Source organism: Coenobita brevimanus, chromosome 14 (assembly GCF_032717465.1).
Source record: "Coenobita brevimanus isolate Jiangsu-jjx chromosome 14, ASM3271746v2, whole genome shotgun sequence".
Classification (NCBI taxonomy): domain Eukaryota; kingdom Metazoa; phylum Arthropoda; class Malacostraca; order Decapoda; family Coenobitidae; genus Coenobita; species Coenobita brevimanus.
Window position 1 is genome coordinate 1815001 of NC_136967.1, and position 17500 is coordinate 1832500.

The 17500-nt window shown below is 43.3% G+C and overlaps 1 protein-coding gene across 1 annotated transcript in view; it reads left to right on the top strand.

Annotated features, from left to right (window-relative positions):
- The window catches only part of LOC145417807 (cell adhesion molecule Dscam2-like), a 252292-nt gene that overhangs the window by 119174 nt on the left and 115618 nt on the right, over positions 1–17500 (top strand). The window contains exons 6-8 of the mRNA XM_080286430.1: positions 8939–9056; positions 10203–10364; positions 15372–15570. Of these exons, the coding sequence (XP_080142556.1) occupies positions 8939–9056; positions 10203–10364; positions 15372–15570 (479 nt within the window). The remainder of the gene's footprint in view (positions 1–8938; positions 9057–10202; positions 10365–15371; positions 15571–17500) is intronic.

A 17500-nucleotide genomic window follows, 5' to 3' on the forward strand; every position in this document is an offset into this window, starting at 1 on the left:
TGTGGTTGGTGGTGGTGGTGGTGGTTGTGGATGGTGGTGGTAGTTGTGGTTGTTGGTGATGATTGTTGTTGTAGTTGTAATTGTTGGGGAGATTGTGGATGATTGATGTGGTTGTGGTTGTTTTTGTTATTATTACTACTACTGCTGCTTCTGTTACTACTGCTACTACCACTACTACTGCTACTACTACTACTACTACTATTATTATTATTATTATTATTATTATTATTATTATTTTTTACCTTCATATTTTTATTCATATTGTTTTCCTGTCAATATCTAATCTCATTTTTGGCCGTAAATTCATAATAATTCACTCTTTTCCAAATCAAACCAAATTAAAAAATAAATAAATTGCACACCAGGTATTTAAATCACATAAAGGTCTCATTAATAGCCAGGTAATGTCATTTGATCATCATTACATTTGTTAATTATTTGTAGAGGATAGAAGTGTGTGTGTGTGTGTGTGTGTGTGTGTGTGTGTGTGTGTGTGTGTGTGTCGTTACTTACGTTTATTTGACGTGGTTCATTGATTTGAGGGTCTGGTGTGTTGTACGTTATATATTATTATTATTATTATTATTATTATTCTCTGTCTGTCTGTCTGTCTGTCTCTCTCTCTCTCTCTCTCTCTCTCTCTCTCTCTCTCCAATATAATCATCCACCAAACTACCAACCCTCCCCTCCTCATCCACACCCTCTCTCCCATACCCCTTCCCTATCTTCCCCCGCCCCTTCCCCCTTCCCTTCCCCCTTCCCCTTCTCCCCCCCCACCCCACCTCTCCACCCTTAACCACCCAGCAATATAAACAAAACAGCCTCCACTAACGAGGGTAACAACTCGACTCAAACAACGACCACCCAGCCAATCAGAGAGCAGGACCTAACCACCCCACCACCAATGACAGGCCGGGAGGGGGGTCGTGTGGGAGCTTGGGGGAGGGAGAGGGGGAGCCAATCAGGGGAGAGAAGGGGTATGTGGGAGCCAGTGAGAGGGTAGGCCTGGGAGAGGAATGGCCAGTCTGGGAGAGAAAGGGGTAGCTAATCCGGGGAGAAAAGGGGTATGTGGGGAGCCAGTGAGAGGGTTGAAGTGGGAGAGGGGAGCCAATCAGGGGAGAGAAGGGATAGTGTGGGAGCCAGTGAGAGGGTAGAATTGGGAGAGAGGGAGCCAGTCAGAGGAGAGAAAAGGGAGGAAAGTCAGTCACGGGAGAGAGTATATAAGAACTAGTGGGGAGGGGAGGAGGATAGCGTGACAGACAGTGGGAAGGAAGAGAGGACGACCGGGAGGAGGAGGAGGAGAAGGAAAAGGAAGAGGAGGACGAGAAGAAGACAAAGAAGACGGGAAGGAGACACCAGGCAGAGGGGAAGAAGAAGGGGAGAAGGATGGGGAGGAAAGAGAAAGAGTAGGAGGATTGGGAGGACAGTGTGGAAAGAAAAGGTCAAGAACTTAGCGAAGGGAGAGGGAGAAGAGGGTGAGAAGGAGGTGGAGGGTGTATTTGGAGGAGGAGGAGAGGAAGGGAGAAGACACGAGAGAGTGGAAGAGATGAAGGGAGATAGGAGGAGGGAAGCGGAGGGGAATGTGAGAGTAGGAGGAGGAAAGAGGAGTAAGAGGGAGAGGGAGGGGGATATGAGGAGAGGGGAATAAAGAGGGACGTAAAGGTAAGAGGGAGGGTGGAGGGTGAGAGTGGGGAGGGGAGAAGGGGGTAGAGGAGAGGGAGGGGGAGGGGAAGGGAGAGAAAGAGAGATGGGAGAGGGGGGGGGAGCAGTAAAGTCAGTGATGGCTGGTACACGATTACTGCATTTACTGAACGACCCTAACCCCCAATACCTACATAAATACCTACATACATACATACATAAATACTTACATACATGCCCACATAAATACGTACATACATACCTACATAAATACCTACATAAGTACCTACATACATACCTACATAAATACCTACATAAGTACCTACATACATACCTACATACATACCTACATAAATACCTACATACATACCTACATAAATACCTACATAAATACCTACATAAATACCTACATACATGCCTACATAAATACGTACATACATACCTACATACATACCTACATACATACCTACATAAATACCTACATACATACCTACATAAATACCTACATACATACCTACATACATACCTACATAAATACCTACATACATACCTACATACATACCTACACAAATTCCTACATAAATACCTTCATACATACCTACATAAGTACGTACATACATACCTACATAAATACCTACATACATACCTACATACATACCTACATAAATACCTACATAAATACCTACATACATACGTACATACATACCTACATAAATACCTACATACATACCTACATAAATACCTACATACATACCTACATACATACTTACATAAATACACAGAGATGAGGGATAAATAAGCGTACAGAGAGAGAGAGAGAGAGAGAGAGAGAGAGAGATAAATGATGCAGGTGTATGGACAGATATATTATTATTTTGACTAATTGGTTACCTGATACATAGACCTGTGTGTGTGTGAGAGAGAGAGAGAGAGAGAGAGAGAGGGAGTACATGTGAGGCTGACCCGGTGTGCTTTTATTACACCATTACATGACGTGCTAAAGATTTATGACCCGGCACCAAGTGAGAGAGAGAGAGAGAGAGAGAGGGAGAGAGAGAGAGAGAGACTTTGGCAATGTATAACCAAAGCATATATCCCAACAGTACAGTCTCTCTCTCTCTCTCTCTCTCTCTCTCTCTCTCTCTAATCGTCATATCACCATCACCCTCAAATCCATCGTCATTTTTCCTCCTCTTACCTAATTACGAGATTCCGCCAGGTAATTAGCAGTCTCATTAATAACCCCTTCATTACGAGGACTATACCTGAGAAAAAGCATCTGGGTCTGTGCTCTCGTAGGTTGAGGAGGCTCCCTAACACCTCCTCCTAAGCGATTTATTTTGTTTACTACACCTTACGGTCTTCTGTGTTACATAAATCCTTCCATTGTCGCCATCTCTGCATAAATAACGCACAGAAAGGGATATTACCCAGCCATATCCAAAAGTAAATCGCTAAGGAAGAGGTGTTAGGGAGCATTTTTATTTATCACAGGAAATAACTTCGATTATTCAGTTATTTTCTCTATATCAACCAAGGGATTTTATTCAACTCAGTAAAGGACTATATTGAAGCGATGGAGTAATAAATAAAATAAAACCAAAAAAGTTATCCAAAAATAAAAGGAATTTACCGAAATGAAGTGAAAAATTTTTTGTTAATATCGAAGTGTGGCCTTGTTCTTGTCTTCCTTTTTCTCGTTTTTTTTTTTTTCGTTTTTTTTCTGAACATTTAATACAGCACAGCGGAAGGAAGGGTTGTTTGGCCACCACATGCCAGGCCGGTGTGTGTGTGTGTGTGTGTGTGTGTGTGTGTGTGTGTGTGTGTGTGTGTATTGCTCACTCTGGTAATCGTTTGTCTATCAGTTTATCTATATGGTATTTTACTGTACGTGTGTGTGTGTGTGTGTGTGTGTGTGTGTGTGTGTGTGTGTACCTCAAACTGCACATACTTTAATATTTGAAGTGTATGTATGACTTTTCCATGTACGTATTTATAGTGTCTACCTACATGTGTACGTTACATGTGTACGTGGCATTTAAAGTACTAGCATGTATCAGCCAACCAGTACATTATTACATGTGTGTATACATATGTACGTTTAAGGTGTGTGCGTTTTTTGAGTACATGTGTAAGTATCCATCTCAGACAACAATATCACTTCACTGTTACGTGTGTGTATGCTTGTATGTACGTGATGTGTGTGTGTGTGTGTGTGTGTGTGTGTGTGTGTTTGTGTGCGTTTTTAAGTATGTGTACCTATCCATATCAAAACGGTCATGAATTAACTTGTTTATTATCCAGGAAATGACCGTCTTTGTGGGAGAGTTATTATTGCTGGTCTCTCTCTCTCTCTCTCTCTCTCTCTCACACACACACACACACACACACACACACACACACACACACACACACACACACACACACACACACACACAACCCGTCTTCATTGCTTATTTCACATTGTAATATGGAAAGAGTCGACGTTGATTAATGAACACATTAATATTGAACTCTCTCTCTCTCTCTCTCGCTCTCTCTCTCTCTCTCTCTCTCTCTCTCTCTCTTTACCTACCTACCTATCTGTCTCTTTGTCTGTCTGTCTGTCTATCTATCTACTGTATGTCTATCTTTCTGCTTGTTTTCTTTTAGACATTTTCTTTCTGTATCCCTGCTTTTCTCTCTCTCTCTCTCTCTCTCTCTCTCCAATTAAAAAAAAGGGCACCATGAATATTCACCCACATTAGTATTAAAAAAAAAATCGCCTCTTCAAAGGCTTTAGGGGAAAAAATAGGAAAAAATAGAGACAGAGAGAGAGAGAGAGAGAGGGAGAGAGAGAGAAATATTAATTGGGAAAATAGATGAAGGGGGAATTAGACAGAAAATGAAGAAATAGGGGAATGAGAAGAGGAGTGATAGATAGATGGATAGATAGATAGATAAGAGGTAGGTATATTATAGATAGATAGATAGACAGTGAAGAAATACTGCAATAATAAAAGAAGGGTATAGATAGGTAATAGATAGTTAGATAGATAGAAAGTGGAGAAATAGTGGAATGATAAGAGAAGGGGGATAGATAGATAAATGGATAGAAAGTGAAGAGATAGGCGAATGATAAGAAGTGATAGATGGGTAGATAGATAGACAGAATATGAAGAACTTGGGAATGATAAGAGAGATAGATAATAGATAGTGAAAACAGCAGTGGAACGACAAGAGAGAGGGTAGATAGATCGATAGATAGAAAGTGAATAAATATGAGATGGGGTGATAGATTGACGAGGTAGAGAAAGATAGTAGACAGAAGAGGCAGATTAGGGAACAGAAAATTGAGTGAGTGAAGATAAAAGGAAATGAATGATGTATGGAATAAAGAGGGAGAAAGATGAAAAAGAGAGAAGAGAGAAAGAAGTAAGGAGTAGGAGAAATAGTGTTATAAATCTATCTGTCTATCGATCGCCAGACGCCTTAATCCCGTAAGGGGTGGCCACAAACAAATCGCCTCCATGTCTCCCTGTCCCCCGCCATTTCACTGCCCTGCTCCCAGCTCACACCCACCCCCTCTCTCATATACCTCTCCACTCCATCCCTCCAGCTCATCCTTGGCCTCCCCCTCCCTCTCCCTTCCTCCACCTCACTCACATACACTCCTCGTTAGTCTCTCACTCTCCATCCTCTCCACATGGCCAGTAAATAAATAAATAACGTAATAAATGGTAAATAGCATAAAGAAAATAGGGAATAATAGGGAATGTGGAAGAAAAATAGGGAAATAGGAAGGAGGAGGAAGAAAACTGGAAGAAATTAAGGGCAATAATAAAGAGATGAGAAAGAAAATAGGAAGAATAATAAGGAAATAGGAAGAAAAATAGAAGAAAATAGGGAAATAATAGAGAAGAAAATAATATGGAAGAAAAATAAGAGAATGAGAAGAAAAAAAAATTGGACTTAAGAAAGATAAATTGGAAAATAGGAAGGAAGAAAAAATATGAAAGATAAATAAGGAAGAAAGAAGAAAGAAAAATTGGAAGAAGACTAGTAAGAAAATAAGAGGAAAGAGAAAGACTAGAGGAGGGAATCACACCAGCCGCGAGCCGAAACATATCTAACGTGACCCGGAATATGACCTTGACCTTGACCTACACCCACCAATTTCGAACTCGCCCGAGATTTTCATCCCTACTACACACCTGTAAAATTTCGTGATGATACCTTGAGCGGTTGCGAAGTTATCATGGTAACAGACGGACAGACAAACTGAAAACAATACCAGCATCACTATCGCGGCTGGTAAAAAATAGATAACTAGGAAATAGATAAATAGGAAGTAGAGAAATAGGAAGTAGATGAATAGGAAATAGATAAATAGGAAATAGATTAATAGGAAATGGGTGAGGGGTGGAGGAGGAGTGAAAGTTTGGTGAGGGGAGTTAATGTTATGGGTTTGTTGCAGGGAAAGGGTTGTATCTCTCTCTCTCTCTCTCTCTCTCTCTCTCTCTCTCAAAATTTCCTCTCCATCTTTCCTTTTCTTTTTCTCCACTCACTGTCTCCCCTCCCTCCCTCCCTCCCCTCCCCTCCCCATCATCACCTCCCCGCCTCATTATATTACCTAATAAAGTCCTGCTCTGAATGATGGCAACGATACTCCCTTCTTTTTTCATAAACACCCCTCCCTCTCCCCCTCCCCCTTCTTCCTTCCTCCTTCTCATCCCCCATTCCCTCCTTTCTCTCTCTCTCTCTCTCTCTCTCTCTCTCTCTCTCATCCTTCTCCCCTTTCTTCTCCTTCATTACCCTTCCCTCCCATCCTCTTCCTTCCTCTCTCCCTTGCCCCTCCCATCTTCTCCTCTCCTCTTTTCCTTCTCCCTTCTTCTTTCATCTCTCCCTTCCCTTTTGCCTCTCACCTTCCCTCCCCCCCCAGCCCTCCTCCCCTCCCTACCTCCCCCATAGCCTTTCCTACCTTCTTTCCTTTTTGCCTTCTTATTTCTCTCCCTTCTCTCCCCACCCTTTGCCCCGTCACCTCCCTCCATCCTTCATCTCTCCCCTCCTTCCTCCCCCCTCCCCCTCCCCCTTCCCTCTCTTCTCCCCCTCCTTCTTCCTCCCTCCCCTCTCCCTCCCTCATCTCCCGACAATATTAAGTGTGTGGATGAATGATAAGCTTTCCTCCCTCCCTCCCTTCCTTCCTCCTCCTCCTCCTCCCCTCCTCCTCCTCCTCCTCCTTTGCTCCCCTCCTTCCTACCTCCCCTCTCCCCCTTTCCTCCCTCTCCCCTCATCTGTCTCCCAATTTTTCACCCTCTCTTCTTTCCTCTGTTCTCCCTTTTTCTCTCTCTCTCCCTCATTTATCTTCCTCATCTTTTTCTCTTCTCTCCCTTCCCTTGTTCCTTCCTCCTCTCTTTCTCTCTCATTTTTCTCTCTCTCTTCGCGGAGAAAGAAAAACATGGAAAGTGATGATGGATTAGTTATATGAATTGCCCGCCCCCCCTCTCTCTCTCTCTCTCTCTCTCTCTCTCTCTCTCTCACACACACACACACACACACACACACACACACACACACACACACACACACACAGATGGGTGGACAGATGAATCCTGCTATACTCTTTGTAGACAGATAGATAGATATGATACCCTGTGTAGATAGATAGACAGATAGATAATGTTACGTATAATGGACTTTCCTCTTCTCTCTCTGCTGTCATTTAATTCACCTTTTCCTGAGATATAATAGACTGGCTTTCTATCTATTTGTCCCTGTCTATCTATCTATCATATATCTATCTATCTGTCTGTCTGTCTATATATCCGCATGTATTCGTCTACGTATAATAATATCCTTTTATATATTACGGTTTTCTCTCCGTCTGTCTTTCGTGTAGTTATCTGTCTGTCTATCTATCTGTCTGTCTGTCTATCTATCTGTCTATCTATGCATCTTTCCCCCTGTTTATATTAATGTCGTTGGATGTATCTTGATATTCTCTCTCTCTCTCTCTCTCTCTCTCTCTCTCTCTCTCTCTCTCTCTCTCTCTCTCTCTCTCTCTCAGAAATAACACTAATAACGTGTGATAATCCCGGTCTAGCCAGCTCATACAATCTCCCTCAATGACCCCCTCCTCCCTCATTCTCTACTCCTTCCCTCCATCCCTCTCTCCATCCATCCTTCCTTCATTTCGCTCCAGTTTCCTCCCTCCTTCATTCATTTCTCTTCATCTTTCCTTCATTTTCTCTCCAGTGATTTTCCGTCCACCTTTCCTCTCTCCCTCATTCATCTCTCCATCTTTCCTCCCTCTTCTCCTCCACTCATTTCTCTCCTTTCCCCCCCCCCCTCGTCTTCTTTCCTTCATTTCTCTCCATCTTACCTCTCTCATTCATTCTTGCTCTCCTTTTTCATTCATTTCTCAAATTTCTTTCCCTTCTTCTCTACTTAGTGACTCTCTCTCTCTCTCTCTCTCTCTCTCTCTCTCTCTCTCTCTCCTTTCCCTCTCTCCTTTCCCTCCCATTTCCTCCTTCCCTCCCACTTCTCCCTCTCCCACTGCTTAAATTCCTTCTTCGTTCCCTACATACTCTCTCTCCAGCTCCCCTTCAATCCTCCCCTCCTCCCTATGCAGCTGGGCCTTTGTGTGTGTGTGTGTGTGTGTGTGTGTGTGTGTGTGTGTGTGTGTGTGTGTGTGTGTAAGTTGAAGAGATGAGTGTGTTTGACAGATATGACATATGCGTGATTATGTGTGTGTGTGTGTGTGTGTGTGTGTGTGAGTGTAAGTTGAAGAGATGAGTGTGTTTGACAGGAATGACATATGCGTGATTATGTGTGTGTGTGTGTGTGTGTGTGTGTGTGTGTGTGTGTGTGTGTGTGAGTGTAAGTTGAAGAGATGAGTGTGTTTGACAGGAATGACATATGCGTGATTATGTGTGTGTGTGTGTGTGTGTGTGTGTGAGTGTAAGTTGAAGAGATGAGTGTGTTTGACAGGAATGACATATGCGTGATTATGTGTGTGTGTGTGTGTGTGTGTGTGTGTGTGTGTGTGTGAGAGGCATGGCTGGACAGGGGGGTAACCAGAGGGAACGTGACAATGGAGGCGGCAGAGGGAGCTGTAATGGAGTCACACACACACACACACACACACACACACACACACACACAAACTCTCTCTCTCTCTCTCTCTCTCTCTCCAGAATTCCATCACTTCAGCCATTTATAGTGAACTGTGTAAAAATCTGTTGAACTGTCTATTTACTCTCGTCTATCCACCGTCTATCTAATCTATTGACCTTCTCCCTTCTTTCTCCCCCCCCAGGTGACCCCTTGCCCTCGCGTCCTCAGCTGCTTCTCCGGCGTGACCTGGTTCGGCCTTGGACTGGGGATGACCTCGTCTTGCCGTGCGTCGCCAGAGGTCACCCACCTCCGGAAGTGCAGTGAGTGTCATCCACGTAACTATAGAGAGGGTGACGTGGAGGCGATTTGTTTGTGGCCACCTCGTATGAGATTAAAGGGTCCGGCAGTAGATAGATAGATAGATAGAACTATAGAGAGGTCACGGGTCAGCTCAGGTCACGTAGCATCCAAATAACAGTAAAGTTAGGTCATCCAGAGAGTATGCTAGGTCATGTGTGCTGTGAGCGAGGTAATTATTTTCCTAAATTAGGGAAACCGTCTGGGAAAAGTTGAAATAATCTGATACACCCATTAAGCCAGCTACGGATTCCATAACATTTCGCTCGTATTCAGTAATTTTCGTACATATTTGGTAAGGTAATGTTTTTCCCCTCTGACTCTACAGATGGCATTTTTAACCTTCAGTGTGGTCTTAGGTCATAGCAAAGTTATCTTAGGTCAGAGGGTCTTTATTGACGGCGTGTTAAATTAAGCGTGTCAAAGGTCATATCAAGACGTCATAAATCTTAGGTCTTAGGTCATAATAATTGCCATATGGGTCAGGTCAGGTCAGACTTATAGTTCAAGGGGTCAAAGTTCATCAGGTTTATCATACATCTGAGGTCATAGGTCAAAATTATTCTTACAGGTCACATCATTCCAATCGAAGTTCAAGAGGTCAGAGGTCATCCCAAAGCGTGATAGTGGGGGTCATAAAGAATCAGTATATATGCAGAGGTCAGTCAGTAAGAGCAGTGGGGTCATTAGTGTCAGGACATTAAGTTAAATGAGGTTAATCAGCTCACGTCAGGCCTCGTTTGAAGTGATTATATTGTTGCAGTTTAATTCCCTTCATTATATATAGTGTTTGGTCCTAATGAGGGGGGGGTCTCCTGCCTCATCTCCACACACACACACTCTCTCTCTCTCTCTCTTTCTCTCTCTCTCTCTCTCTCTCTCTCTCTCTCTCTCTGCACTTCACCCTAATGCCTCCCTTCCTATATATCTCATTTTCTCACCTTTATCCCTGCCTACCTATTTCTCAACCTCATTACCTTTCTACCTATTTATTAACCTACCTGCCTACCTTTCCTCCTTCCCTTCCTTCCTTTCTTTCCCTCTTCCTCCGTAGTTTCTTTCTCTGTGTCTTCCTCCTCATCCTCCTCAGCACCATCTTTTCCCCACAGCTGGTATCGCGAGGAAGAGGGCGGCGGACGAGTGAGCCTGGGTGTGGGTGTGGGCGGTGGGCGAGTGATGGGCGGACAGCTGGTGATGCAGGGGGTCACGCGAAGGCAGTCAGGGCGGTACCTCTGCGTGGCCAATAACACAGCTGGCACGGACTCCTACAGGTGAGAGAGAGAGAGAGAGTGGATTGAATTGTAGGTGGGTATGTACTACTACGAACACACACACACACACACACACACACACACACACACACACACACACACACACACACACACACACACACACACACACACACACACACACACACAGATGCTAGTCCCCCAAAAGTGTTACGAAAAGGATGTAGAGCCGTAGCACGTTTTCCCTGCCTTCGATATGTGTAAATTGGCCTACAAGAGGACGAAAATCTGGGCCAATTTAAGGTAGGTTTAATTTGTTGTTGATGATGATGATGATAGTGATGATGAAATTGGTTGGTGGTGGTGATGATGATGATGGAAATTGATGGTAATGATGATAATATATAGTGTTGATGATAATGATGATGCTGTTGATAATGAAGTTGGTTAGTTAGATTGATATTAGGTGAAACTCAGATAAAGTTGAATCTATTATTGAGGTGAGGGAGAAATTAGATACTGAGGAGAAGGTAATTGGTTGAACGGCATTGTTTAATTATATAGAGCGTATTAATCGCAGGTTATATTGATGAGATTTTTACCTCCACATAGGAAGTTGTTTTTGATGGCGTTGATTTGTTTGTACATCTATAAGAAGGCTTACGCCAAAGAAGTTATGAACGGATTTTGCTTAATTTTTCTGGAGGGGTAGGGGATAGTACAAGGGATAGTGGCAGATTCAACATTAATTCTTTTACCTCGATGATTAATGCCTACAATGCTGGCATAATAATTACAAGATAACGTCTCCATCAGGTCTACCACACACTCCGTCTTGGTGGAGGTTTGCAGTCTCGGTTTGCTTTTGTTTGCACCTGATGTAGACTCGTTTTTTATTTCTATTGTTATTTTCTTTTGTGGTTCAGGGTTCATTTGAAACGTGAACCCAGTGGACTGCAGGCTTAAGATGCCCTCCTCCTGCATCCCATCCTCCTCCTTTCTGGGGATGGGGAGGTAGTTAAAGGACGTTTGTATAACTAGGCAGTGCAGCTCCCTCATTTATATCAGTGCCACCACACGAAGGAGTCTCTTACATTATGCTGGCACACTGCCCTAACCTGGCCTAAAATCACCACCTTTCCATCTTAAATGCTGAGTCATAATAATAAATTGACACCAAAATATGACGCTAATCACGAAGAAGTGCTACGCCAATGATGTAGCGTCGTAGTATTGTCTTCGTCCTCAACTGACTTGCGTGAAATAATCTGCAAGAGGACGAAAATCTGGGCCAGGTGAAGGTGAGAGGAGTATAGTAAATTTAAGTCACTGTTAAAATTGACTCCCAAGCCGAAGAAAATGGCGTGAAAATAACAAAAAAAAAAAAATAAATAAAATATGCAGGTACTTAATGTTTTGGCATTGGTCCTGCTCACTTTTTTCCTGCCGGGTTTCTCTGGAGGGGGTGGTGGGTGCGGGAGAGCCTTCTTACCTTGCTATCCTTATGATAAATTTAGATACCATTGTCAGTCGTGATATCAGTCCCGAGAAAATCATTAAGTATTGTTCTTTGGTGTCCTTTGTATTGATTTGTAGTTTAATGAAGGAAGCCTAACCCATTCACTGCCAGAATAATAATAATAATAATAATAATAATAGTAATACCTAACCCATTCACTGCCATAATAATAATAATAAATAAATAATAATAATAATAATAATACCACCTAACCCATTCACTGCCATAATGATGATGATAATAATAATAATAATAATAATAATAATAATAATAGTGAATAAAAGGATAGCGAATAAGATATAAAAATGCGTAATCGTAGTGAAAGGGTTAACAGGAACGTAATTACAGTGGGGTAAAAATGCAGATGGATGTTGCAGGGCGGTCCATCTGTGTGTGTGTGTGTGTGTGTGTGTGTGTGTGTGTGTGTGTGTGTGTGTCTTTTTGTCAATCTCTACATGTCTATCAGTCTACTGTATTTCACACACACACACACACACACACACACACACACACGGTAGGAGGGGATTTATGTGCGAGTCAATCACTCTGTTTAGCTGCTTCACAGACACACTCATTACCCCTCACTTTAAAAATGACCCCCCTTCCCCCCCCACACTTCGTTTTCTTTACGTTCCTCGTCTATCACCCCGTCCTCGCTTCCTCCTCCTCCCCCTCCTCCTCTTTCTCCATTTGTCTCCTTTCCTCCTCCTCCTCCTCCTCTTGGTCGACCTCCTACTTTCCTCCCTCCTGCCTCATTCCCCTCCCTTTTCTACGTCGTTTTTTTCTCTCTCTTTCTGATCCTTTCCCCCCTCATTCTTTTATCTCCACTCACCTCTCCACCCATCCATCTCCTTCCCTTTCCCTCCCCTTTTCCCCTCCCTCTCTTTCTTCCCACTCACCAGTTCTTTTTCATCTCATTTTCTTATCGATTCATTTTCCATTCCTTCCTCCTTATATCCATCCCCCTCTCCATTTCCCTCCCCCTCTAATTTCCTCTCCCTGTTTCCCCACTTCATCTCATTTTCTCTCCCTTCATTTCCCCTCACCCTTCCCTCTTCTACCTCCTCCCTTCCCTCTCAAAATCGTTCCCCCTTCTCCTTCCATCCTCCTTCCTTTTCCCCTCCCTCTATTCCCCCCTACCTCCTCCCATAATCAACTTCCACCGCGCCTCAAACACTCTCCATTTTTAAACTCTCCTGAAGTGCCTGCAACTTGTGTCAAGCTAATAAACTCCTTCTGACTAACTACATTAAAGGCCATCCATTTTTTCACTCCTGCTCCCGACATCTTTCAAAACAAAAACATGGTTGCCAAGTCTCAAAACAGAAGCGCCCCTGCCAAGTCTCCTCCCCCCTCCCTGGACATGGTAAACAAAAGCAACGTTGCCAAGTCTCCCTAGACCCTAATAAGCTTCTAACTTCATTAATGACCGTCCATTTTTCCTCTCAAAACAAAAGCAAGGTTGCCAAGTCATCCAAAACTCACATGTCAGTCCATATCTATAGCCAGACTCCTTAATCCCGGAAGGAGTGACCACAAGGAAAGCGCCTCCACGTCACTCTATCCTCCACCGTCAAGCTGCCCTTTCTCCAACTCATATTTCCTTCTTTCATATAGATATCTGGGCCAAATCTCCCCTCAATGCACAGAGTAAACAAAAGCAACGTTGCCGCTAGTAAACAAAAGCAACGTTGCCGCGTCGCTCAGTGTATTGATAACTTTCTGACCATATTAGAAGCCATATATTTTTTTCCTGTGCCTCTACGTCTTTCAAAACATCAGCAAGATTGTCAAGTCCACGAAAAGAATCATGGTTTTGTTAAGTTCCTGCGAAGCTTATTGTAAATTAGAAAAAAGCTGCCGTGTCTCTCAGATCAGTCACATCTCCCCAGAGCCTCACATACGCCCTTCACAACGCGGAGCCACGTCCAGTATAAATAAAGAACAAAGTAAATAAATAAATAAACCTAAGTATCACAGAGGGAGTCACAGGATATAAATGAAAAATAATAAAGATGAATAAAATCGTCTGAGGAGAGGATAAAGACGATCACCTCAATGGGAAGGTCTTGAGATGCACTGTACCCTTGAACACACGCGACCCCCTTTCACTGCATTTATATCCAGAAATACTTACCGTTGGTGGGATCGGCTTGGCTATCTCTCTCCCTCTCTCTCTCTCTCTCTCTCTCTCTCTCTCAGCCTGGATGGGGTATTGTGATGGTTTTGTGACTCGAGGCATTGAAGGTGAAAGCACACACATGTATATATAGAGATAGATGGATAGATAGACAGATTGATAGGTAGGTAATTTACACACACAGACAGACACCTACACACACACACACACACACACACACACACACACACACACACACACACACACACACACACACACAGATCGATTGGTAGGTAATTTACACACACACACACACACACACACACACACATAGATCGATTGGTAGGTAATTTACACACACACACACACACACACACACACACACACACACACACACACACACACACACACACACACACGAAACTTGGCGTCAGTGGCAGCGATGGAGTTTTATGCAGGTGTTTTTAATCAGAGCAAACTTAATTGGATGTATTCAGAGGAACCCATTTTTTTTTTTTTTTTTTTTTTTTTTTTTTACTCTCTCCCTCGCCCAGGTAAATAATTCGGGTGTTTTAGCATAAGTGTGATTGGATTGTAATTGCTTGTCTTTGTTTGGGATTGTGTTTGTCGGGGGGGGTTTGGATTGGTGGTGGTGGTGGTGGTGGTAGTGGTGGTGCATTCTTTCTGGATTATGATTGTGGTGTCTGTCTAGTTTGCATCATATTCTCTCCCTCTCTCTCTCTCTCTCTCTCTCAGTACCACACCACCACTGCCAGGCCATTTAAACCAGCACCCTCCAATTACACACTCATTTCCATCACCAATTTATCCATATCCCTGTTATTTATTATTATTATTATTATTATTTTTATTATTATACACACCACATATATATACTGTTCTTTTCATTATTACAGTATGACACAAAAATTTTCAGTATGGTTCCAGGGCAGCTGAATGTTAATGGAATGAATGTTTTTTTTTTCACCGCAGGGCAGCTTGTTTAGGGAGTGGCTTTTTGTTGATATTGTTATTATTATTATTATTATTATTATTATTATTATTATTATCATCATCAATATTATTATTATTATTATTATTATTATTATTATTATTATTTTAACTATTTTTATTATTATTGTTTGTGGTGGTGGTGCTGTTTTTACTACTACTACCACTACTACTACTACTACTACTACTACTTCTGCTGCTGCTGTTCCGTTTGCTGCTACTACTACTAGAACTACTGCTACTACTGATGCTTCTGATGCTTGTTATTATTATTATTATTATTATTATTATTATTATTATCATCATCATCATCATCATCATTATCAGTCACCATTTATTCTTCACCCTACCTCTTCACACACACTCTACTCACGCTTTCCCCCTCCTTCGACCTCCGCAGAGTGAGCGTGAAGGTGAGGGAGCGTCTGAGCGTGCGCGTTGAACCTAGAGTGACCCGGGTTGACCTAGGACACAGCGCTGACCTCACCTGCCACGTGACGGGCGTCCCCATGACCGGCATCACGTGGTACAAGGACGGAACACCACTGCCTCCCCTGCCACGTATCACGGCCTATAACAACGTGCTTAGGATTGCACAGGTGAGAGAGAGAGAGAGAGAGAGAGAGAGAGAGAGAGACTACTTGAGAATTGGCAGGTGTCTGTTTGTGTACGTCTGTGTGTTATGTGTATGTATTATATGTGTAGCCGTGGGTGAATTTACGTGTGTGTGTGTGTGTGTGTGTGTGTGTGTGTGTGTGTGTGTGTGTGTGTGTGTGTGTGTGTGTTTCTGTGCGTGTGTGTGCGTGTGCGTGTCTTCCCGTCGCCACGAATAATACACCAAAAAGTCTTCATTGCAACCAATAAATACAAAATAAATGAATAAAAAAAAAAAGAGTTCATTTATACATTAAGTAAATTATACACAATCAGGGTGAAATTAAATAGACACCTGGATTATAATTACCTTTGTGCAGGTGTGGATCCGCCTAATTAACTAGGTAACAGTATTGGATCTCCGAGAGCGAGGAAATTGGATCTGTTTGTCTCTTCAGTACGATGATGTAGGGTATTGGGTTATATTTGATAGAGTGATTATATTGATCATTTGGGTTATAGGGGTTATGCTGAGGTGGATAGGTTGGTGAAGGTGTGTGTGTGTGTGTGTGTGTGTGTGTGTGTGTGTGTGTGTGTGTGAGAGAGAGAGAGAGAGAGAGAGAGAGAGAGAGAATAAGAGGATGGTCAATTACCCCACCTGGCCACACACCGGTGATTAGAGCCTGCACACCTGGGACGCTCCACTATACTCCATTACTCTCTCTCTCTCTCTCTCTCCATCTTTAGTTCCCCCTTCCCTCTTCCTACCTCCCTAACGCTTCCCTTCTTCTTTCTCCCATCCTTCTTTTCCTCCCCTCCCCCCCTTCCTCCTCCTATCCTTCCTTTTCCTCTTCCTCCCGTTCATCCTTCTCTTGTTCTCCCTCCCCCTCCCCTCCTCCCCACCTCCTCTCTATCTCCACTTTCCTTTTCCCTCCCCCTGCCTCTCTTCCTCCCACCCTCTTACATCCTCCCCTTCTCTCCCCCTTTCTCATGGGTCCTTTCTCCTCCCCATCCTTTCCCTCTCCCCCTTCCCCTCCCCTTCTTTTCCCCTCCCTCTCCCCCTCCCTCCCCTCACTTCCCTTGGTAATGGTGTGTGTGTTTTTAGGCCGTGTGTCCTTGTATATGAGTGTGTGTGTGTGTGTGTGTGTGTGTGTGTGTGTGTGTGTGTGTGTGTGTGTGTGTGTGTGTGTGTGTGTGTGTGTGTGTGTGTGTGTGTGTGTGTGTGTCTGTGTGTGTGTGTGTGTGTGTGTGTATGTGTGTGGGTTGATGTAGTTATGCATATGTGTGTATTCGGGTGTATGCATGTATGTGGATGTGCTTCTGTGTGTCTGCAAGTTTATGTGCGTGTGTGTATGTATATGTGTGTAGGAAGGGGTGATCCTGTATGCCTTGTGATATCGTATGCCGTGCCATCTCTCTGTCTGTCTGTCTCTCTCTCTCTCTCTCTCTCTCTCTCTCTCTCTCTCTCTCTCGGCGGTAAAGGTTTTGAACACTTCACAAGGAGAGAGAGAGGTTATATAAAACACACACACACACACACACACACACACACACACACACACACACACACACACACACACACGAGAGAGAGAGAGAGAGAGAGAGAGAGAGAGAGAGAGAGAGAGAGAGAGAGAGAGACGGGCCCATAGAATGTAAGCTGATTGACACTAAGGGTGAAGGGTGAGAGAGATAAAGGAGGGGAGAGGAGAGGAAGAGGGGAGAGGCAGTGAATGGGGAGGGGGGGAGAGTACAAGCAAAGGATAAAGAGGAGGGGAAAGGAGGGAAAAAAAAAAGATGACATGGAGAGAGAGAGAGAGAGAGAGAGAGAGAGAGAGAGAGAGGTCATCCTTGTTAAGAGCAGGAAAAGGTAAATCTTCTCAAGATTTTTTTCATTCCGTCGGTAAGTGAGGTTTACATTGGCATAATTGTGTGCGT